We start from the raw sequence: 24902 nt of genomic DNA, 5'->3' as shown, positions 1-24902 counted from the left end.
AGTAACAGTTCCTTCGAAAAAGAATGGTTGGATACCACCACTAGAAATATCACCTCAAAAAGGTGACACCAGGGATAATAATAACTCTTTTGTCATAATTTCTTGTGGACTAGTATCACTCCAATAAACACAAATGTGTCTGTTTACGCAACCATTCATCTTGAATTAGACCTCATCTGTCCACAAAATTCGTTTCCAGAAGTCTCTGTCAGCTTCGTTCCGAATGAGAAACCACTCACCACACACCGGTCCGGATTACATTTGCACAATACGCGCAGAAGCTTCATCTTCATCAAGTAAGGTTACATCTTCAAGTTTTTTTAACATGTTCCTTAAAAATGTACACGTCATTCCCGGCTCATGTGCGTGCCTTCTGATAAATTTTTTCAAGCCAGATACAATTCTCGGCAACAAGTTCAGCGTTTTCTTCATTTTGTACACTTCATGGTCGTCCGCTGGGCGGTAAATCATACACAGAAACTGTAGTCTCGAATCTTTGATTGAGTTTTGTCGTGACTAAGCGCGATGGTGATTCCAAACCTGGAAATCTCCTGAAGCCTGTTTCACCACATTTGTATTTTTGTTGTTTCTGTTCCTTTAGTAATTTATACTTCATGTCAACATCTGTACTACTCGGCACTTTATTCAGTAAACAACTCTTAAGGGAAACATGTACGAAAACGTGGTTACAAGTCCCAGCCACTCTAACGTGAGAGATACAGTAGTTCCAGTTCCAGTACAAAAACAGCTTTCAGATAGCACGCCTATTTCTTTTTATTCTTACTTGATTGATAGAAAGCGACTTTGTGCCCACTCTGCATATCGCATCTTAAGTGATTTAAATCATGGGTTTGAATTAATACCCATCTAGTGACACTAATTTTACTAAAACAATTACATGTATCTAAAAAGTTCACATATGTCAATGTTCCAGAATGATATAAATTAGCGGTATACCAAGCACATCATATCATTTCTTTTTCTCTTTTGTTTCTTTACCCATGTTACTATCTCCTACAAATATTCTCTTCTATGCAGCATGAATTTGAAAAATCTAGAAACTGTAGCAGGTACGTTCTCATTGATTCAGTTTAAGATTATGGCCTACTTCATACCGGTATTACTCCACAAATGGTACGAGAAACATACAGTTCCACAGATCTACTGTCTTATATATTTCTATATACAGAAAATCGTGAACTATAAAAGGTGTGCCCAAGTGTCTTTTAAAATTTGTCATCTGATTTAACAGTATGTATTTCTAAGGTAATTTTTCGTACATATACTAAATGATTTTTCTCCCTGATATATAAGCTATGACGGTTTGGTTAAAATCTATATGAAGGAGAGGACATCTATTAAAATCTATACGAAGTTTTTTCTTATCTATCACTGTCAAATTTAATCACATATCGATATTATGTAGCTCTCAGCACAGTTGTTTTCTAACTTATTTCGCCAAATATGTACTGTAAAAAAATATTTAAAATTGTGGAGAATTCCAGTCAGCATACTAAAGGCAATTCAGTAGCCGCGGTGGCTCAGTGGTAGAGTGTTCATCTCTAGTGTGTGGGGTCTTTGGTTCGATCCCAGCTCGCGCAAAATGAATTTTGTGGTAGACAAACACCGTGTGCGTGGGTTTTCTCGGGTTCTCCCGTTTTTCCCTGTCTTCCGTCGCCACTTTCTTCATTTCATTCATTTCTCGGGTTAAGTTTAGAGTTACCCCTCCGCTTTTTATAAAAATCAGGAAAATTTACAGGAGAAATGAGGTAAGAAATGATAATTTGAGGTTTTTATTTGATGTTTAGGAATGTAACTTCGGCAGGAGAGTTATGTTTAATACGAGGAAAGATATGTGGAAGTTAGTACTATTTGCCGGATGCGGAAGCATTCGCGGAAGGCTTCAGCAGCATGGTAGTTGTAAAATATGGCGACTAGGTGTAACAGATGCGCAAAAATAATGAAGAAAACCTTTTAAATTTTTGTGAAGACCACGGAGTACTGAAGTTAAGTGAAATGTAACAATTTTAATACTTTAAGCACTGGTTTTTGTATGTTGCAAAGTCCAAGGGCAACACTGGACTGGAGGGGCAACTCTAAACTTAAGCCCATTTCTCATCATCACCGTCTCCTTTAGCCTAGCCGACATAACCGTGGGACGTAGAACTTAAAGTTTTCATTTTAAAGGCAGTTTATGCTAAAGAACGATGCAAGGTTTTAGATATTCTACTTTCGAAAATTTTATATCGGCGTAACATTTTTACAAATCAGAAATAAACTCATTTATGTTTATTTGTACGTACCAAGATATAACTTAAATTTTATAAATCATAAGCAAAAATAAAGTCCAATTATAAACACCATCTCACTTCAGTTTTTACCCACCATTTTTGTATATTCTTTTTACCTGGGCAATACCTGGTACAGTAATTCTTCAGAGCGCCTTTTTTCTTGGCTCAATTGATCAGTCTTTTCCTCTACCAAGGCTTCGAGATTCGTGGCGTACTGCTCCATTCGATGCAATAAGTCGTCCATTAAATTTTCACAGTATCCTCTAGGGAGAAAAATAAGCAAAACAAATCATGTAAAGATTGCTTTCAGTATTTTTTATGTTCAGCGTATGTAAGCCTGCCATATTTTTTTCATAAGAATAAGGGATATTTTGATATCTCCCCCCTAAAAAAAAATCCAGTATAATCCAGGGAATTGTAGCTCTGATTATGAACAGTATGACAGACGAAAGTTACCTGCAGCTACTTTTCTATCTTCATTCAGTGCAATTAATTTACGAAGTGAAGATATTTAGAACCCAACTACAAGAGAATCACCTTAACTCAAGTTGACATCTTATAAAAGTACTTGAAGGGAAAATAGTATGCAAATAATCTAGTTTTATTTAAATCAGTAATACAATCTACCTTCAATAATCTTCGCGTGTTTAGCAATATTTATTTACATGGCTGTATTTGCCAAAATTATGTTTGTCAGTTTAATCTAACGAAAACAGCTTATTTTTCTCCTTGCGTCGTGTGTCATATTTCTAAGCCCGAGACCAAAGCACAATTCTGTGCCCCCAGCCTCTCAAAAAGATTATTTAGAATTCTTTTAACTTATCTAATGTCTTGCTGGAGAAAAAGTCACTCATCTGCCCTGTGCTTGTAGAAGTCATCTTATGTTTGCTTTTTTTTTTTTTGGTGTTGGAGAATGTCCGAGTTTCCACTAGGTGCAATGGAAAAAGTAACATTGCAAATTTTGCAGTCAACTTCATAGTTCAACTTCGTTGCTTTGAGAAACGAGTAATTCTTCAAATTGGGAGAATATGTGCACTTCAGTTTAGGCATTCTACACTTGTTGCTACAAAATTGGAACACTTCACTTGTAATGCATTATCAACGACAGCTCAGTTCGTGCACTATAGGCTATCAAAGATTGCAGATCCACTTAACTGCTAACGGACAATTGCGACTCTATCTGGGAGTCTATTGCCTTGCTCCTATCAAATTGGAGAGGGTGGGTGATAACTTGTTCGAAACTGTTACATGTTACAGTTCATTGTTCATTCGCTAACTACGGATTTCCAGCCAATGTCAGAATTTTTTATTTTTCACTTTTCGAATAAGCTGATATTGATAGAAATGTAACGGAATTAAAATACGAGACATTTGCCTGTCTCGACTACATTTACGGGGACGCGGGACACATGGGCCCAAATCGGGACTGTCCCGTTTTTTACGGGGCGTATGGCAGGCTTAAGTGTATGAGTATTTAAAACTTCTCAGGTTTCAACTAAAAATGTGAGATAACCTTGAAATTTAATAGAGTGTACTGTACTATGAAATCTGTAGATAAGTTTTAAGTTTTAAAGTGAGTACTTGTGTTATGAAATTTGTATGAATCATTGAGAATACTATGAAATCTGTATAACCTTGAAGTTTCATTGAGAATATTGTGAAATTTATAGACGTTTAAAAGATAACACTTGTGCTATAAATCTATATAATCTTGCAATTTCAAAGAGAATACTATAACATTTGTGCATAGCTTTGAAATTTCATAGAGTACTATGAAATCTGTACATGACATTGAGTTTCGTAGAGAATACTATGAAATTTATACATAACCTTGAAGTTTTATACACAGCACTATGAAATCTATATGTAACTTTGAAATAACAAAGAAATTATTCGTCCAATGAAATCATCTTGAAGATTCATAGATAAGACTACAAAATTTGTGTATAAGCTTGCAGGTTCCTAGAAAACACTATTACATCTGTACATAACATTGATGTTTCTTATAGAATACTACGAAATCTATACATGATCTGTGGCAAAAGGTTTTAATAATTACCTATCAGGTCTCAAGTCCTAATTTTTTCCACTAATCACCTTAGACTATGAATCGTAACAACAATTCAACAAATTTTCAACTAAAATTTCAAATCAATGATAAAAATTTAAAGAAAAGTGTTCGAAAAAGAAAAAAAAATCAAAGTGATCAACCAATTAGATTGCACCAAGAATAGTTTTTCACTAACGAACCTAGGCTATGAATTGTAACTGAAATTCACAGTTGTTATTGTTACGTATTAATCGGTTTTAATAATTACATATTTGGTTTCAAGTCCTACATTTTTTACATCAGTGACCTTAGACTACGACTAGTGACTACAATCCTAAGGTTATAAGTGTAAAATTGTTAATGTACACCGTGTATATCAATAGGCTAAAATAATTGGGCATCAGATTTCAAGCCCAAAATTTGGAGTCAGAGATAGGAATCAACCGATCAGATTTCACCAAAGATAACTTTCCACCCATGACTTTAGACTACGTCCTGTCATATACTATAATACTACTATAGACTACGTCCTGTCATATACTCATCCATATACTATAATAAAGTTTCTCCTCTTAGATAGGTCAAAATCCCCTAAATTTAAGTTTTGGCAATGTTTTACCCACGCAAGGAATCAACGTGACCATTATCCAAATTTACATAAGTATATCATCAAGTCCTAGAGAACAATTACTAATTTTTATATATGACAATTTCTAAATTTAAGGGTGGGCCAAATATACCACTCTTGAAATTTAAGAAAAGTATCTTAGGTGCTAATTGGTGGGGAAGCTACAATTTATGCATTCAGTAAAACATTACTCACCTTCTTTTAAAAAGGAAGTAAGGTTGGTTATTTTAGTGAATACCAGACGTTAATGCTATACATAATTATTTAGTTGTGATGTTTTATACATTCTTGTGGAGTCACTATTACAGAAGCGATACTCCATTTGGACTCTTGGGTATTGTGTATAAGAAGGTGAACATTGGGACATCTATTGGAAGCTAATATACAAGATATAGCCAAAGATTCTTCAAGTGACCACTTAACAACCACGGTCTTTCGTAATATTTGTAATTTCCCTCACTTCATGTAGCACCTCAGAAACCCATCGTTATACCCTTAATTTTTAAGTGAAATTTGTTTTAGAACATACATAGTTAATAGTTAAGTTTCAATAGTTAAATTTTCCGTTTTTTACCTTCTTAACACGTTAGCTGCCAAGTGTGAATTTTGTTGTTCACCGGTAGAGTGCCAAACGTACTTACATTATTTTTGTTTTGTTCATATTTTTTAAACAATGTTAATTTTGAAACATAATCTAAGGCGATGTATTGAATCTGTGAACATGAAAGTTGGGGGTCCGATCGGACCTACGTGTGTCTTTTTTTTTTTTTTTTTTTTTTTTTTTACGGGCAAGGGGATAAATGACAGTTGAACTGGCAACTCTGTTTGATAGTTATTTTTTTAATTATTATATGAACTAGCTAGCTTTGTGTGGGAAGTGTGGAGGAGTTCCTCTTGCTTTTGGTACTAATAAGTAGTTTGTTTTCGCAATGAAAAATGAAGAAATATGCACAGAGTCTGATTTCATTAGTAATATCAGTATAGTAACCTAGACCTTTCTGATAATTCAGCAAATGATGGGGACTTCACAATACTGGCATCTTCTCAATATAAATTAGAGTGAGTGATTTAAAAAAAAAAAAACACGTAGGTCCGATCGGCCCTACAAAAACAGCAAATACTTGTTAATTGATATTCAGCGCCTCTAGCGGCGCTCATCAGCAACATCTAACAACACAACCTACAGCATAAATATCTCCTATATTGTGTATGATAGAAACACTACAGTTCATTAACACTAGAAGCAGTACTTTACAATACAAGTACTCTTACGACAACTCGACAAATTAGATTTTGTGGGTCCGATCCAGGAACACCCCCCCCCCCCTTCGAGACCAGAAATGAAAAAAAAAATAATAAGGAAGGATGAAACAAAATGAATCGAGAAAAAGAAGGATCAGCGTTAAAAATAATAATTAAAAAAAACTACAAGAAGCTTTTGGTTACTCTTTCTTATGAGGAGATTTGTATTACTTGCAATACATGGTAGCGAGATGAGCGAGATATCCTGGAAGAGTCAGGGAATTTGAAATTTCTAGAAAAGTTACAGAATTCTCAGAATTTCTGCTACTAGTCAGGCAGATTTCAAGATTCCGAAAGCATAGTGCCGTTGAGTAACAGCGTGGACATTTTTTATCATAATTTTTCGTCATCGCATCCTTGTGGAATCAAACATGTTATTTCAAAAACAATTTTCTACTGCTCCTTTAACCTGTCATTTGGAACAGGCAGTAGTTGACGGAATAATAAAAACAAAAATTTATATGGAAAAGGAACATTTGATTCAACAGAAAAAGAAACGCTGATATTGTAAAATATTTTACAAGACATTATTGAGTATGTACTTTTTATAATAGTGAATATGTACTTTTCATAATAGTTGAGATCATAATGAAAGGAAAATTATTATATTTGAATGAACAAAGAAAGGAACGTAAATATTGTAAAATCTTTTTCAATACTTTTTTTTATTCTTTTATTACTCGAGATTTCTTCATAGTTCATTAAAATACGTACCAACATATCCTCATTTTATTGTCCTAACAAACCAATATATGTTGATAGTAAAGTAGTTTACATTGATTAAGCTCCTGAGCCTTCAGAATTTCATATCGCTCCCCCCCCCCTCGTTACGAAATCCTGGTTAAACGAACCAATATATGTTCCCGTAAAATAGTTTAGAATGATCGAGCCCCTGGTGTGATGATCACAGTATTTCATGTCACGGACCCCCCTTTCACGAAATCCTGGCTACGTGCCTGGTCCGATCGGACCTACAAGAACATTTTCTTAGACCACTCCAATAAGTCCGATCAGACCCACATGGCAGCTAACGTGTTAAATCCAATAACCAAAAGTTCAAACGGAGTATCGTCCCTGTATTAGTGAGATCACAACAATACCTTAAACGCCATACCTCAATAACTAGTTGTATGCATCTGATATTCACTAAACTAGGAATGCAATGGATGTACCCGATTGCAATGAAATGAGCTGAGCGAGCTTAAAATACGTAATCATTCCTGGCCATTATGCAATAATAAATGCCATTTTTAATTATTGACAAAAAATCGCGTGAAAACTTTTTCCCCATGTTAAGTCTATGCAAGCGTTTTTCGGTGATTATTCCTCGATGGTACATCGGATTTTTGATTTCGACCTATGTTGTCACTCAGGACGACATACTCTATCAGCGTGCTAAGTTTTCTTGAGATCGGCCAAACGGTCTAGGAGGAAGCGTTTTTCGGTCATTATTCCTCGATGGTACATCGGATTTTTGATTTCGACCTATGTTGTCACTTAGCACAACATACTCTATTAGCGTGCTAAGTTTGGTTGAGATCGGCCAAACGGTCTAGGAGGAAGCGTTTTTCGGTCATTATTCCTCGATGGTACATCGGATTTTTGATTTCGACTTATGTGGTCACTCAGCACGACATACTCTATCAGCGTGCTAAGTTTGGTTGAGATCGGCCAAACGGTCTAGGAGGAGTTCGCGGACAACCAAACGGCTAACCCGAGTATAAGAGCTTCGCTTCGCTCAGCTCAATTAAGACATTTCACTTGCTCTTTTAAGTGAACTAAGAAATGCTTCAGTGGCAGTATGAAGTGTAGTTTCTCCCACAACACGCCACCCCAAAACCCCACCGTAACATTTAGTGATTTTTACATACAATTTGTTTTGGACAGTGTAATAAGTTTCAATAGTTAGATTTTCTAATTTTCACTTTCTTATAGCCAATCTCCAGAAGTAAAAATGATATCACAAGTTGACATCACAGAAAACTACATGCTACATATCAAGAACTGTTTGTAATATTACTGTCGTATCTTCGCTAAATTCATCAAACTTTACTTGCTCTATTAAATAAAACAACGAAAGTTTCAGTGACTGTTTTAATTGTAATTTCCCCCACGCCACGGATTCCAGAACCCCACCCTAACACTAATTGCTTTCTGTGTGAAATTTGTTTTGAGATGTGTAATGAGTTTCGATATTAGATTTTGATCTTCTTATACCCAGTGTCCAGGAGTCTAAATTATGTATGCACTGACGACATCGCAATTAAATATATGGCATTATTATCTCAGAAACTGTTTGGAATATTAACGTTACATTTTCAATAAATTAACCAACTTTACGTCCTCTTTTAACCCTCCTATGGCCTTGGGGTCAATATGACCCCAAGTTACACATATTTCTTAAATAATTTCTTTGTATTTTGTTTTCGGTTTATTTTAGTATTCCTCGATCTAGTCTAGTTCTTTACATAAGCCAAAAATTAAAAGTTAATTATTTTAAATAACATTGTTAAATAAAAAGGTAACACATCAGACCTTGGGGTCATATTGACCCCAATGTCTAATATTATAGTTTTCCTATTATTCATTATTAATATTACTGCTATTATTATTGTTGCTATTATTAAGCCACCTCAAGACACTAAATTAACTATTATTTAGTCTATCTTTCATGTTTGCATGCCTTTATAATAAATTGAATAATTTGGGTCAAATAGACCCCAAGGACTGGCGTGTATGTAGGTTTCAAGGGCCATAGGACGGTTAAATGAGGTAAGAAATGTTTCAACGAGTGATACTTAGGTATTGTATTTCCCCCTACCACATGATACTTTAGAATTCCACTGTGACGGACATTTTTCCCATAAAATAGAGCCATTTTGGGGGTATCTAGGAGTTGTTTCGAATATCTTAGTTGGCTAATCGTCTGTTTCAGCGTTCTTCATTAGCCACGTCATTGTCGATTGAGATTACTCGTATAACTTCATTTACTCTGCCCGCAACTATGAAGTGGTGTCTTCGGTATTTTTATGTGATACACAGGGGCGGATCCAGGAAGGGGGGGGCGATCGTGGCGATTGCCCTCCCCCAGAAGAGGAAACTTTTTTATTTTATATATATATATAAATAAAACCCATCCCAAAGTTTGGAGCCCTTAAAAGTAACAGTATGACAACCCACCGCCCCCCAGAAGTCGGTCCTGGATCCGTCCCTGGTGATACAGTCTGCCAAATACAATATTTCACATTAGTAACTAATGCAAATAAAAAGATTTCCATATGGGATATTTTCTCTAATAACAAGTACTGTTTTCAATCAATTAGCAACTTCTAATATAATACATTAGTACTCAATACGTGAGCTGACAAGGAAACTACTGCGCACCAATTTTAGTGTTTGGTAATTTACCTAGTAGCTATAGATTTGCATATCTGTAGTACTTATTTTGAAAATCTGTAATAACAATGATGAAATTTACTTACTTCATAAGTTTCTTAACAGTATTTTTAATATTTTCAAATGTGGGTCTGTCGTCTGGATTTTCAGCCCAACATCTTTCCATTAGTTCAAGTAATTCTTCGTGGCAATCTCTACATGTCACTGTAGGTCTGAAAGGAGGGTCTTCTCGATTCGACACTCTAGTTGTTATCTCTGCCAATGAAAATATAATAGATTTGAAATGTCAGAAAATTGCAAAAACAATTACAAAAATTACTTGTTCATTAGTTAGTGGTGTACTTATCTCTATAGACCCATTGTATTTAGAATCTATTGCACTAAAAGTAGATAAGGTACGTATTTACAAACTTACTTGTTTCTCTATCATTCTCATTGGGAATATAGCAATTTAATGATAGAGCGCTCACCTTTGATGCGAAGGTTCCTGGTTCGATTTCAGACCATGTGGCTGTTTGGTAGAAAACATTATGACTTTGGATTTTCCCGAGTTTCCTCCGTTTTCTCTCACATTCTCATCCCACCATTTATTATAAATTTCCAAACTATACTATGCAAGTGTCGGAAGTCTTATAGCACAACTGTGTCCGCCGGTCTGTATCCTTGTCGACTAGTATCAGAGCAAAAACGGTAATAGGTATAAATAGCGGTTTTTAACAATGGACTGACCATCCCAAAAATAGGTTCTATCTCCTCCATTAACCCTCTATTCACACCGAAAACAATAGAAATCCATATTTCCATTTTCACTGTTGATTGCCGTATGGATAATAGAAAATGACTATTTTCTGAATATATTCACCATTGCAACAAAATATATCATAATTGCGCATAACACTCTACCGAAACCAGAAGTGGTTCAAATTTACTAGTTCTTCCAGTTTCTATGTTGTTTCCATAGGACAAAAAAAAAAAAAAAAAAAAAAAAAAAAAAAAAAAAAAAAAAAAACAGGAAGCTAAATCTAGAAGTGGAGTTTTGGAATCAACTCAGTGTCCCAAGAATAGGTTCCGTTTCATGCAATGACCTTCTGTTGAAACCGAAAATGGTAGGAATCAAGCGTTTCCGATTTCAACGTTGATAACCACAGAACCAAAACTATGATGGTGACAAATTGTTTTATAAAATTGGTCCAATGTCTCAAGAAACGACAACATTGCAACGTATATTACTCTACTTAAAACGGAAGTAATAGAAATCAACCATTTCCAAGAGCACCCAAAATAACTACTCGTCCATACCAGCAGATGCAAGTGGAATTAAAACTATTTTTCGGTTAAAGACATCATGAACTCTCTTCCACGACACAAAATTTTGGCAACTTGTACGACGTAATTCCCCACCACCCCCCAAAAAAAGATGGATACTTCTCTGACATGCCTCATACATTACATTCGACATTAACTACTTACTTTTCGAAATGCAACTGCGTCCGAAGTTTAATTCACTAACCATATACCTTTACCTCAAGGCTATGAAACTTGTTTATTTTCCTGTCCTCAAGTTTATGGAACAGACTAACACTTTACTGTATATGATGTTGCTTTATTTTCTATCAAACAAAATCTTACCTCGTGGCGTGAGAAATTGACTAGCTGCTTCAAATGGTCCACCACGTAAAACAACTTCTTCCAAAATTATACCAAAACTATATACATCACCCTTCTGTGTTGCAGGATTCCCTGGGACAGTAGTATGAGGAAGTAATTCAGGCGCTACCCATAACAATTCTGAAAATAAAGAAAACAATAGTAAAGTACATGGTAGAGAATTTATTTATCGTGGTAGAGTATATATATGTTAACACGTTAGGAAACGGCTACCGTCCTTCTTCAGAGAGAGAGAAAAAAGGACGTTCTGAAAATCATCCAAGTTCATGGTTGGATATGAAGGACTTATCCGACAAATTAAATGCAAATAAGAGTTAAAAAAAATAAGAGTTATAAAGTAGACCCATTCTCTCCGTCTATATGTTGTGTTTTTATAGGAAACCCGTTCTAGACGGAAGAATCGGCTGTGTGTTTATATACCACGCCTGTCTCTAAACGGTTAAGCACTACAGGGGGTGGCTGGTAAGTTAGCGACCTGAGGTATGTAGCAATTATTCTTTTACTCATTAATTTACTCGTTTTACTAATTGCTGCCTCTTTGATAGTATAAATATCACATAATTTTAATCTCATTACGCTATTATTTGTGGAAAGGACAAACATCGCCATTTCAGGCAAATCCGAAAATACTCGCAATTTTGAAATGTGTCCGCCGGTTTCAACAAGAGCGAGAGAACTGTGAAGGTGACCCCCGCACAGGGCGTACTGTGGCGGTGATCATTGGAGAAAAAGTTACAAAAATCGAAAAATTAGTTCTGGCCGGCCGAAAACTAAAATTTTAGCAGATGGCGGAAGAGTTTCATATTAGCAAAGAACGGATAGGAGAAATTTTGCAGGAACTTGTAAACATTAAAAAAAAAAAAAAAAAGCACGCGCTGGGTACCATAAATGCTCACGCCGCTAGACAAGTAACGACAACTGGAGACTTAGAAATCTTTTTTGGAATTAGCCGGAGACAATCTCGATGAAACTTGCGGCTGAATCGTAACTGTGCATGAGACGAATATAGTGAATATGATCCGGACTCGAAACAGAAGTCTATGTAGTGAATTGAAAAAAGGAGAAATACTGCCAAAAAAAATTCAAGGTGGAAAAGTCGCCCTCGAAGCTCATGGCGACTGTTTTTTGTGCGTGGGGGGGAATAGTGAAGATGTCTTGCAGATTGATTATCTGCCAAAGGGAATTACGATGAATGGTCAACATTACGCAGATTTATTGGTTTAGGTTCGTGAAGCAATCTTACAGAAGCGAAGTAGGAAACTCAGCCGTGGAGTGTTGGGTTTCGAGCCAAGCCTCGGAAGATACATATTTTACAGAGATAGAACACTCACCCTACAGCCTAGAATTGGCCCCGAGAGACTATTTCTTGTTTTTTAATCTGAAAAAAGAGTTACGAGGTCGAAGATTTGAAACTGAGAAGAAAATCAAGGCAACAGTAGAAAGTTATTTTGAAAGCAAAGAAAAAGCATATATTTTTGGGCGGTATTAAAGTGTTATATATAAAAACGCAACCAAGAAAGTGGTGTCGCTTCTTCACCCACCAAATTTCGAACATCGGTGTGTCACCTAAGACGTACCTGGAAGATCAAATATAGTTCCCATCAGCATCAACAACATTCTGCCAACGTTCTGGAAGGCCACGGATTCCATCGCGGTAAAACGTGGTGGGCCGTGAATCGAAGAAGGTACCAAGTGCATTTTGCAACGTTACTAGGGATTTGAACTGACGTCCTCTAAGGTGATTATCGAAGGAATGGAACAGGTAATAATCGGACGGTGCATTGTTCGGGGAGTATGACAGATACAATAGTGTTTCCCATCCAAGGCATAGAATGGTGTCCTGGGTCATCCTAGCCACGTGGGGCTTAGCGTTGTCCTGTAACAGGAGGACCCCTTTGTGATTCAGAAATGCTGGCTTCAGAGTTTTGAGTTTTTCTTGAACACGGCTCAATTGGTGACAGTACATAGTTGCATTGATGGTCTGACCAGCTAATAGCAGTTCCCGATGTACGATGCCGCGAGCAGTCCACCAAACAGACAATAGGACCTTCTTCTGGTGAAGTGTTGGTTTCGGTTGTTTTGGAACCGGTTCATGGGATGCTAACCAATGGTGACGGCGCCGTGGAGCTTCGTACAGGACCCACGTCTCATCACATGTCAACACCCTGTTCAGAAATGGCTCCTTCCTTAAACGAGACACAAAGAAACACAGGTGTCTTTTGCCTTCTAGCCCGGAGTCAAATCAAATAAGAACCATCGTCTCAACTTGCAATGCTTCCCAAGTTGATGGATGTGTTGCCGAATGGTTTCTCCACTCACACTGAATTGTAGTACCAATTCCTTACATGTCTAGCCACCGTTTCTCTCAATTGCTGCCTGAAGATCTTTTGTATTTGTGTTGGTCTTCCAGCACTTCGTGCGTCTTTGAGTGTTTCGTCACCGTTCTTAAACTTGTTAAACCACCACTGCACTGTCCGCGTAGTCACGGTACCCTCGCCAAAGGTCTGGCATATCTTCCGTTCCACTGCAGCGGCGTTTGACCCCAGTTTGAACTCATATAACATTCACGCTCTTATGACGCTCTGTGGTGATCCTATGTTTATTCTGTCCTTATTCAAGTTCACGGAGTAACTGAACTGCCACAACCAGGTAGTGTGTTGGATATACCCACACCAACAACTGACCTTCGTCTTATCTCCATTCGCATTCAACTCACGTGTGAGGGCCAATTGAACACTGACTTCGACAAAAAGTGACAGAACTTTCCTGGTTATCTTTATAGTATATTATTAGTACATACATCTATCTAATAATTCTGTTGGATTTACGATTTTCCTTTCATACACCAATACATTCACATGGCTGAAATCATTCAGTGCTGCCAAACTGCATGGGCAGAACGAGGAGTTCAGAAAACGAATTATTACGATAGTTCAGTATACTAACTATTGATTAGAATTCGCACATTTTCTGAGACAAATTTTCCACCAACGACAGAAAAAATACTTTTCTTAGTTAACTTTTTTCTAGTTTGTAAATTGTGGTCTTTCTTCATTTATGACAACACTCTAGTTTTTTTTAAACTGATTTGAGTTTACTGTCCATATTGCAGCAGCAGGGCTATATGAGACGTGGATCTACAGCTTAATGTGGGAGCCGGACAAGACGAGCTTCCGCCGGGAATCGAGCTCGGGCCTCATGTGCCAAAGATCTGTATGCTATCCACATAGCCACGAGGGAGCTCTAGAATAGCGTCCTTTACGCGTGCTTGTTAAAAGATGCATATCGCTTAGTGCTGTCGAATTTTTGTAACATTTGCGGTTTTCGGTTTTTTAGAAAACCGATTTTCTGAAAAGCTCTTTTCGAAAGCAAAAGCCGCCCGAAACAGTGTTTTCGATTTTATAAGCGAAACCATGTTTGTCCTTTTCAAAGCAGAAACAATGTTCGCTGTTTTTAATTACACCTTTTAACAATTGCGAAAATATCACGATTGTCTATCAATCGAGACAATTGTACTGATTTAGGTGTGTTTTAACTTTTTTTTTATTTGCTCCAAGACTATTATGGTAATATGTGCAGCACTGTGCGAAAGGGATAATTCGTTGGTTGCATAAGTCATAGCTAAATAGAGAATAAGGTACGTATATCCCTATTTAAGATCACTACACATGCAATTCATGAAATTCAATTTGAAATCTCATCCACTTAGACTCAGATCTTTTATATTTGTATCGCTACCTGTATGAATCAGTGTCTTATAAACCTGTTGTTGGCATCTCAACGAAGAAATGATGCCAAATGCCTAAACTGACGGTTCGACAAATCTGCTAATATTATTGCTGTCGAACTTTTGTGACATTTGCGGTTTTCGGTTTTTGAGAAAACCGGTTTTCTGAAAACCGAAACCGCAAATGCAGTTTTCGAAACCGAAACCGCAAAAGCGGATTTCAGTTTTATGAAATTTCACTTTTTTCAAAAACCGGTTTTCGGTTTTTTCAAAAACCGATTTCGACAGCACTCGCTATATGACGAAAAAATATACAATGTTTCAAAAAGAAATAATCACGTCATATTTCCCAATGCGATAATGGAATTTCCTTACGTTCGTGAACTCTCAGATTCGCTGATTTACCTTCATTTAATCCTTCCCGACCGTACGCGCACAATCGTGCGGGTAGCTTTTCTGCATAATACAAGCGAGAATTTTACTTTTTTCACGATCGATTGTGCGAGTTCCACACTACGAATTTAATTTGATTCTTCGTTGCAATTTAGCAAACCATGTGGACTTTGACGAGTTTCATTCAGCTGAACTGAAGGCGGCATGGCTCGTAAGGGTGAATATTTTTATTTTTTAACTTCTTTGTGGTTTCAATATTTGATGTCAGTGTATTTTGTGACAAAAATGCCTAAAGAATTTTAATATATTAACAATGTAGTAATATCCTTTGTTGTATGATATGTAATTCAGAAGAAAAATATAAGTAGCATGATCCTGCAGGTTAGGCTTTATTAGAGATGCAGAAAAGCCGGCGTTTTTGAATCGATGGTTTTTTGCACATAAAAAGCCGGCTTTTTGGGAAAAAACGAGAATTTTGGAAATTTTGGCTTTTTTCATTTTTATGATTTTTCTGTTTAAATAGCTTCCTTATAGTATACTCTAAAGTTAAATAAGATTCCATGACATAAATGCGATATTTCGCTCTGGAATTCCCCATCACGATGGATGGAGCACATGGTTTATGAATTAAACATAAAGTACGTAGTATTTGAGGGCAATATTAGAAGCTATTTAACTTTATTTTAACTTCTGAATTATCGACATTTTTTCTTCTCTAGATCATTTCTTTTCAGTCATCTGTGTTTCACTTCTTAGAGCTTAGTACTGTAGCTTCTAGCACATAATTAAACTTTTGTTTTTCAATATATCCATCAGAGCGTACGTTTTTCAATATATTTGTAGAGCGTACTTCCACATTTCCGTTATACTGTAGCTGTGCAATGATTTAACAATAATCTTCCGGACACAACCTTGAATACCATTTGATAGAAATAATCAGTATCGGATTTAGAAAAATATTTGGGAGGGTTTTTTCTGAATAATGTTTGTTTTTTCTAAAAATTCCTAACTTTTATTTAAGAGGAGCTTAAGTTTATGAATACAGGCATAACAAATATTTAGTTTCGTTTGTATATTCAGCTATAATCTTCCAGATACAACCTTGAAGACTATTTTATACTCATAATTAGTGGCGGATTTAGAAAAGTATTTTGGGAGGGGCTTTTCTTATTAATGCTTAGTTTTCTAAAAATTCCTAATTTTTTATTTGAAGACAGCTTGAAAATGTTATATGACGGAATGCCCTCCGGGGCCTCCTTCAGCCGCTGTGGCAAATCAAAATTTCACAATGTGGCAACGTCGGAGTTTAACTTGGAGCCATTAGCATTACTCTATGAATACAACAAGCAATTGAATCGATTGCTACACTAATAAGTGATGCTAGTGTCAATTAATATCGACTTTATCTGCCATCTGGAAAGAATCGATATAACTATTTGATAGATCTGTAGATCTAATCTATGGTACTCTATTTGCGACGTTGCCACATAGTGCAATTTGTGTCTCCAAACGAGGACTCGAAAAGTATATATATTTTGACTCGTAGAATAATGCTCTGTGGTTCGTGGGCGCCAATTTTAGAACACCCCTTATAGTATAAAAGCTTTTGGTTCACATCCTAAGGGAGAAGGAGAGGAGGAGGAGGTTTCAAAGGGAAAGAGGTGGTTCAATGCCATTCAAGTCCATATTCAGATCTCATCAGTGAGATAGAGTGAAAAATAAAATTTTCAAACTAACCGAGACTAGAGTCGAATCTATAGTTTTCGGAGTCGCTAAGTGGATTGATGATATTCCCAATGGCATTTATGCCCAAGTAAGACCGTGAATGTCACATGATCCTGGAATTGAAGCGTTGGTAGCACTTATTTATTTTACTCTATACTTTTGACGGGGGCAACGCCAAATTCGTTGGTTGTCATTATTTATTTGATTTCATTGCTTATTATTATTATTATTATTATTATTATTATTATTATTATTATTATTATTATTATTATTATTATTATTATTATTATTATTATTATTATTATTATTATTATTATTATTACAAGGCAACTCCAAAGGCAGTGCTAATCGTTATTCTACTCAGTCAGTAATTTATTTTCAAATATAATGCATAAACATTATTTTTCTAGTGCAATGTCGAGTATTTCAACAACCAGATATATAAAATATTATACATATAAATCAATATTTGTTAGTTTGTCCGATATACACATTCAGCTGAACAAATTCAAGTAAGTGTATCGAAGAGGCTGTTGAATATTTAGATTTTTTTTATGTGTATCCTAAAGAGGATGAGGGGACTCAAAGAGGAAAGATGTTTTAAAATGTATGCCAAATATAGAGTATCTCACGGGCTCCTCATGTTACGAAGATTGAACTCGGTATGCAATTTCAATTTTTAAAAAAGGTTAACACACATACAGTGGCGTATTTACGACTTTGTTTCGAGGGGGGGACTTTGCAAACTTCATTTCTGGAAATGTGAAAATACTGCAAGATATTTCATTTACTTTAATATAGTAAATAAAATGTCGGGGGGGGGTTAAGCCCGGAAGCCCCCTTTAAATATGCCACCGCACACATATGAGTTAAAATTTGAAAAAAAAAAAATACTGTTGGTATAATACACTTCTATAAGTTCGCGTCACCCGAGTTGGCGTATGTCATCAGTAGACTTCGGATCGATATGCACTAAAAAACGGCAAAATATGCATGCAAATATGCGCTAAAAATCACGAAAATATGCACTGAAAATATGCAAATATGCACTAAAAATTATAATATGCACCAATCAGAAGCTAAAGTTAAATGAGAAATTTTATTACTTCAGAGAAGAAAGTTGTATTACTTGAACTACATATACTTGGTATATAAATATGATGCATTCATGTTACAATACACAACTGTGTAATTTTCGCTGTTTTCTAGCAAAACCCTGCATTTATCAGTCAAAACATTACTGTACATCGAAAATATTCCTTCCGTGTCACGGGTCGAGACAGTATTTCAAAGAAGCAATGTTACTTGTCGATAAATCTGAAATTCGTGTGTCGTTGTTCCCAGGAACACTTTATTTACATTAGATAAGAATTTTATGCCAGGATTTTTCGCGTCTATTCACCGTGTGTTTCCAAGAAATGCTTGTCCGATTGGTCTTGGTGGCGTCTGTTTCGTTATTGAATCAAACAGCTCAAATGCACTACAAAGTCCTAATCATCGCTTTTCTAATCTCGTTATGATCTTTGAAATTGAACTGAAATTGATAAATGCAAGGTCGCTTTTAATGTTTTTAGCTCCGCAAGCGTCCAAGGCTTCTTGAATACATTTGGTTTCTTTGAGTTCAAACAGCTCACAGTCAGTATGTGAAAATCAAAATACATCCCATATATATAAATTTACAAATAAAAAAAGAATACGCCAAGCATCTGTGAATAAAGGATAAATATACTCAGAGAAACAAATAAACATTTCTGGTATAAGCACATAATAAAACCTGCCTAGCGAAATTGAACAGGACTCGCAAAAATTTCCGTTAAAGGTTTTAAAGTTAAGGAAGATAGATCTATGAGAAAAATAAATAAGGTACACTCATGTCCAAAATTATTGTCGCATGTCTATAAATATGTTGTTGTAGGAATATAATTTGATAACGTATTCGTCCGGTATTTCTTATAATGTTCCTATGTGTATAATCGACAAAGACATGTATGTGGCAAATTTCATGTCAAAAGAGCAGTTAATAAGAACAATAAAACGAAAATAAAACTTTCTTGCCGATCTAGCAACATTTTGTTTTATTAATTCTTGTTTTCGTATTTATAATTCTTTTTCTATGAAATTTACCACAAATATACATTTCCCGATTACACACATAGTATCAGTATTAAAAGTACCCTGCAAAATAATTATCAAATTATATTCTTACAAGAAGACAGCTATAGATATGCGACAATCATTTTGGACATGAGTGTACATACATTTAATGGACGTAGTGAGATAAAATAAAATCTTGTACATAGGCCTACCGTATTCAATTACAATATTTATTTATACTACGAATTAATACATATAAAACTTACAGCGAACAAAAAAAAAAAAAAAAAAAAAAACTACATACGGCTTCAAAAGTCAAGACAAAAAGTAGATGATATGCCCTTTTCAGCGCTCCTCCCTCTACTTTAGTCTCCCTTTTGATCTATTGTGTATATTATGCTCCTTGTTCCATGTATCTAAACCATCTAGAGAACGAATTATTGGTGTTTGGAATTTTCTATTAAAATTGCACTTCGTTCAAAATTTCGCACGGTATCTAGGGCCTTACTTGGCGGTGGACTAAAGGTTAAATGTGTAGAGTAACAAGTAAACGAAGACTTTTACGGACAACGTAGTTCATATACCTAACTTCTCACAAAAATGTCTAAAATTTTCCTAAACGCTGCATTAGGGAACTTGAAAATTTACGTTAAAAAGTATATTTTAACATCGGTTGTTAGCAGCACAGGTTCCGTCTAATCAAGATAATATAGCCATTATTTTTTACCTTTAAATTCATGGGACCGTGAAATATTTCCATTTAAGGTAAATTTCCGTTAAATACGGGGCCTGTTGAAGGCAGTTTTTACTGCATTAAAAGCCTGTATTCGAAAACCTAATTGTTTAAAAGAAAATAAATCATTTGAAATTACTTTTTGTAGTCAATTATGTGTAAATCCAATATTTTCTTCTAGCGTAACATTGTCCGTTTCAAACAGCAATAATTTACAATGTATAATATTGATACTTTGAATAGAATAAACTGATTTGAGCGAGGCATGGAGCATAAATGTGAAGAAGCTAAAGTTATTGATACGTTTTAAGGCGTATCAAAGCAACACAAGCTTTTATTTTAATAGTCTCCTAAACTCCTTAAAGGAAAACTTGAGAACTTATCTCAGAAAGTAACTGCTGTAACAAGTTTTAGATTTTATAAATCAAATACTTTAATTAATTGAAGAGCTCGTTTTCAAAAAGGTTGTTCATTTCTTCCCGAAATACGTTCTTGAACGGTTTCTTTGGAATAAACTCTGTCGAGAATGAAAAAAAGCCAAATCTTGCTTGTTTCATGGTTGTATAAACTCCTTACCAGACTTGAAACTGCCATAAGAATATAAGAAGGCCAAAAAATTAAGCGCTTCTGAAGTTTGAGCTTTTGCTGTTGTCCTTTTCTTTAAACAAGCTTACTTACTTTGAAAATATTACTTGTTTAGCATACACTTTGTAAAATATATTTACTTCTTGAATTGTTAATGTCTCTCAACTTCAATCCATTGTTTCAGAAGATAACTTCTAGAAGATTATTCGGGCCCATTTAGTTGTAGTGTGACATGTTTGTCCAATTTTTGTCCAACCAAGAAAAAAAATATGTACTATTCAAATTAACAAAAGGGACCACGGTGGCTCAGTGGTAGAGTATTCACCTCTGGTGCACGGGGTCTCTTGTTTAATCCCAACTCGCGCCAATTGAGCTTTGTCACTTCGATCACCTGTAGTGTGGCATCTTCAAATTTGAATTTTAACTACAGTAGGTCAGAATTTTGTTCAATTTTTGTCCACTCCCCCCAAAAAAACTTTGTACCATTCAAATAAACGAGGGAGGACCGTTTCAAAATTTGGCCACCTCGATCATCTGTAGTGCGACGTCTTCAAATCCGAATTTTAACTAGCCCAGCATTTTGTCCATTTTTTATCCATTTTTGTCCACCCAAGAGAACATTTTGTACAATTCAAATAAACTAGGGAGAGTCATTTCAAAATTTGGCCACTTCGAACACCTGTAGTGCGACATCTTTAAATTCGAATTTTAACTTGTTCAGAATTTTGTCCAATTTTTGTCCATACAAGAAAAAAATGTGTACCACTCAAAACACGAGGGAGGACCATTTCAAAATTTCGGCTACTTCGATCATCTATACGGCGACATCTTCAAATTCGAATTTTAATTAGTTCAGAATTGTGTCGAATTTTTGAACATTTTTGTACCATGAAGAATAAATTCTGTGGAGGATGAATCACTCACCCTTTTCTTATTTTTCTTTCACAGACTTTGGAAGATATTCTAAACCGACAACAATGAACCACTTAAAGAACTTGTGTCTATTTATACTAGAAACTTGAAATTCCATTTTTGAGGAAAGTTATTGGTCGTTAAAAATTATCAATTTGGTCGTTCCTTTAAATATGTATTTATATGCAAGAACGATATAAACATGCACTAACCTCCGAAATATGCAAATATATGCACTATAAAACTCTGCTATTTTAACGCAAAACAGCTGAAACGAATTTCTGTTTAAAAAGCATATCAATATCACATCAGGAATAAAACATGCAAATATGCAAAAATCCGAAGTCTAGTCATCAGCAATAAGCTCGCAGTGCATTGTTACTAAACCTTCAGGGAGAAATCTAATCATTCATAATTGTACAAACCATCTGACATTCATCGAGAATTGGTGAAGGTCTATGGAGAGGGTATTATGTTGCAGATTACTGTATTTGTGGTGCAGCACATTCACAAGTGATAGGAGGGCTGTGAGAGATGATGAAACAAGTGGCAGACCAGCAACGTTCGTCACCGACAGGAATGTGTGTGATGTCGATGCGATGAATCGTGAAGGCAGAAGAGTGAGGAATATCAACCATGATCCACTTGGCTTAAGGAAAGTGTGTACGTGCTGAGTGCCAAAATATCTGAGTGAGAACCAAAAACAACTTCGAATGGAGATTTTCCTGGTCCATCTCACACGATACGCCCACGAAGGAAATTCATTTCTTCATCGCATCATAACGGGTGATTAAACACCAATACCCCTCCGCCTGTGGTCACCTAAATCAAAACACCAGAGTATGACATGGAAACATCCGTCACCCTCGATGAAGAAATTCAAGACCACATATATGCCAAGAAAACAATGGCTACTGTGTTTTGGGACCGTCAGGGTACATAATTGCGGGAGACATACTTGCAAACCATGGACAGGCTGAAAACACTTATACGTCAGAAACGAAAAGAGGTACTACGAGACGGGGTGTCATAAATGTATGATAGCATGATACCGCACGACCACATGCAAACCATCGGACCTGTACAGATATGAGTTTCAACTGGAAAATTCTTGACTATACTCCGTATAGTCCCGGTTTATCCCCTTCCAACTACCATTTGTTTGGACTTTAAACAAACACCTTTGTGGGCGGCGTTTCAATACACTGCAAGATGCACAACAGGGTATGCTTACTGGTTAGGGAACCTGGAGCAACAATAATTGCAACCTGGAGGAAGCAATTATTTCTTTGCAAAGGGCATGGACGATTTGGTGTCATTTAGGAATGCATGTTTGGATCGCAATAGTTCCTTAGTCGAATGTTAGTCTGATGTCTGTCAAACATGATGCAGTTTCAGATATTTATTTTTAGTAAATCTAGAATTCACCTAATTGAAACACCTTTATATATTTGCCTCCATTAAATAAACAAATAATGGTAATTTCTTTCGTATGTGACCTATTTAAGAATTTCTTAATAACGACATCTTTCTTCACTTCTAAATTTCCCACGGTTTTTACAGTCTTTATTTTCCCCACAAGTCATTAAATGCATCTTTATTCCAGGCAGTGTGACCACCTAGCAAAAATATTTCGTACTAACTTATGCAGAAAACTAGTACTAAATCTGGGGGAAAAGTCCTAAAAGTGTATCTGCTAACGTTTCACTCTAGTTATGACATTTTACGATATTAATATCTTATTAGAAGGTCTCCGGCAGCTCCCCCTCCCCTGTGGGTGGGAGAGTGACCCCCACATTCTTGAAAGAACTTCCCACTTACGCCCTCCAATTTTGATTTTAATGTGGGGGTCACTTGCTAATATACCCCCAAACTAAAAATCCTGGCGAAATAATTGTTTAATTATCGTAATAGAACTCACTGTAAAACCACTAAAGTAACACAAGTATGAAACATATAGAGGATGTCGAAAAAAAAAACAAGAAATATCATAAAATGGGCTTATTGAGAAAATTGACTTTTAATTCCTTAAGAGTCTACTGTTTAAACGGATCACCAAATATGTAATATTGTTTACTGTAGTCATTTATTAGTTGGAGGAGGCGACCGGATGACACTTATGTCCCACTTCCGCTCTTGTAAATACTACTGTTGAAAAAGAACAGAGAAAAATATGACCAGGAACAGTGAAATTTTTGTAATTGCCAAATTTTCATGAGATTCTTTTTTCTCTCCCAAATGTATTTATAAGAAAAGAAGAGGAGGAGAAAAGTACTAGATTAGTTGATGAGCACATTAGACCTAATGAAAATACTAGCGGTGGTCATACTGATCCCAGGCAATTCTCCTCTCTCCTGCATGTTATAACAATATATTGAAGCATGGGCATAAAGCGCCCACTTTTGCATCTCTAAAAATATTCTGAACTCCCGAAGTCGTAATAACGAACGCGTAGAAAAAAATGGTACTGACAACTAATAATTTACAATTGTTGGTTCACTTGTGAGTATATTTAATTATCTGATGTGTATAATAATATTAAAATTGCACATTTTAGACATACCAGCTAAACTATGATAATATCTAAAGTACTTTCCTTAATAACTATATACAGTATGGCGCTAAATTCGTTGTACAAAAGCAGAGGGGTGATTCCTGAGAGTAAAACACACAAAAAAGTTCTAATAAACATAGGGTGAAAACCGCGTCGTAACTTTTCCTACCTTGCTTTATCACATTGAATCTCTCCGCCGAAACTTCATCACCGTTCGCTTCCAGCCATTGCCGTTCGCAAGAACAACCATTGCTTTTCGAAACCATGCATTACCTCGCTCTATCATCTGTTCGGCCTAGATATTACCATCTCCCTCTTAATTTACTTTTCACACTCTATTGCTATACCTTACCGCATAATCATCCAGACTTCGCACTTGTGCAAGATCACCACCTCCATGTCCATCTACCGCATATCTACCCTCATATCAAGCACAGCAACCCCTCTGTCATCTAACAGGGCCTCCTCTGTCTACATTGGCCTAGCGTCGCCCCTAGGCAGAAGATACCCGCATTTGTCTTTATTAACAGTACTTATGTGTTGTGGCGTGCATCGCACCTCATTTCATACATCATACTCATTTATATAGACTTAAATTCCTTTCTAAATATTGTTTTGTATCATATAGTTTTGTAACTGTAATTATTCTATTTGTAACTATGTATATCTGTTAATTACCTCACCTATAAAATGATTATAGTCGCAAAGACTGTAATGACCTAGCATATAAAGTGATAAATAAAGAAAAACTCTTAGCCCAACGCCTATCACCTTAATTTCCTTCATTTCCTTTACAACCCTTTCCTAAAAGAGGGTGTAGCACTCTACAGGGTAGCTAGCCCAA

General features: G+C 35.9%; 1 protein-coding gene across 1 annotated transcript in view; it reads right to left on the bottom strand.

The window, feature by feature from the left end:
* The window catches only part of LOC145672492 (atrial natriuretic peptide receptor 1), a 177352-nt gene that overhangs the window by 27633 nt on the left and 124817 nt on the right, over positions 1–24902 (bottom strand). The window contains exons 12-14 of the mRNA XM_081741655.1: positions 11297–11455; positions 9754–9922; positions 2408–2554 (exon numbers count right to left, since the gene is read on the bottom strand). Coding sequence (XP_081597781.1) covers positions 2408–2554; positions 9754–9922; positions 11297–11455 — 475 coding nt within the window. The remainder of the gene's footprint in view (positions 1–2407; positions 2555–9753; positions 9923–11296; positions 11456–24902) is intronic.

The sequence above is a fragment of the Thermobia domestica genome, chromosome 16, assembly GCF_964235325.1.
Source record: "Thermobia domestica chromosome 16, izTheDome1.hap1.1, whole genome shotgun sequence".
NCBI classification, from domain to species: Eukaryota; Metazoa; Arthropoda; class Insecta; order Zygentoma; family Lepismatidae; genus Thermobia; species Thermobia domestica.
Note: the sequence above shows the minus strand (reverse complement) of the source record. Positions and strands in the feature narration are given on the sequence as shown.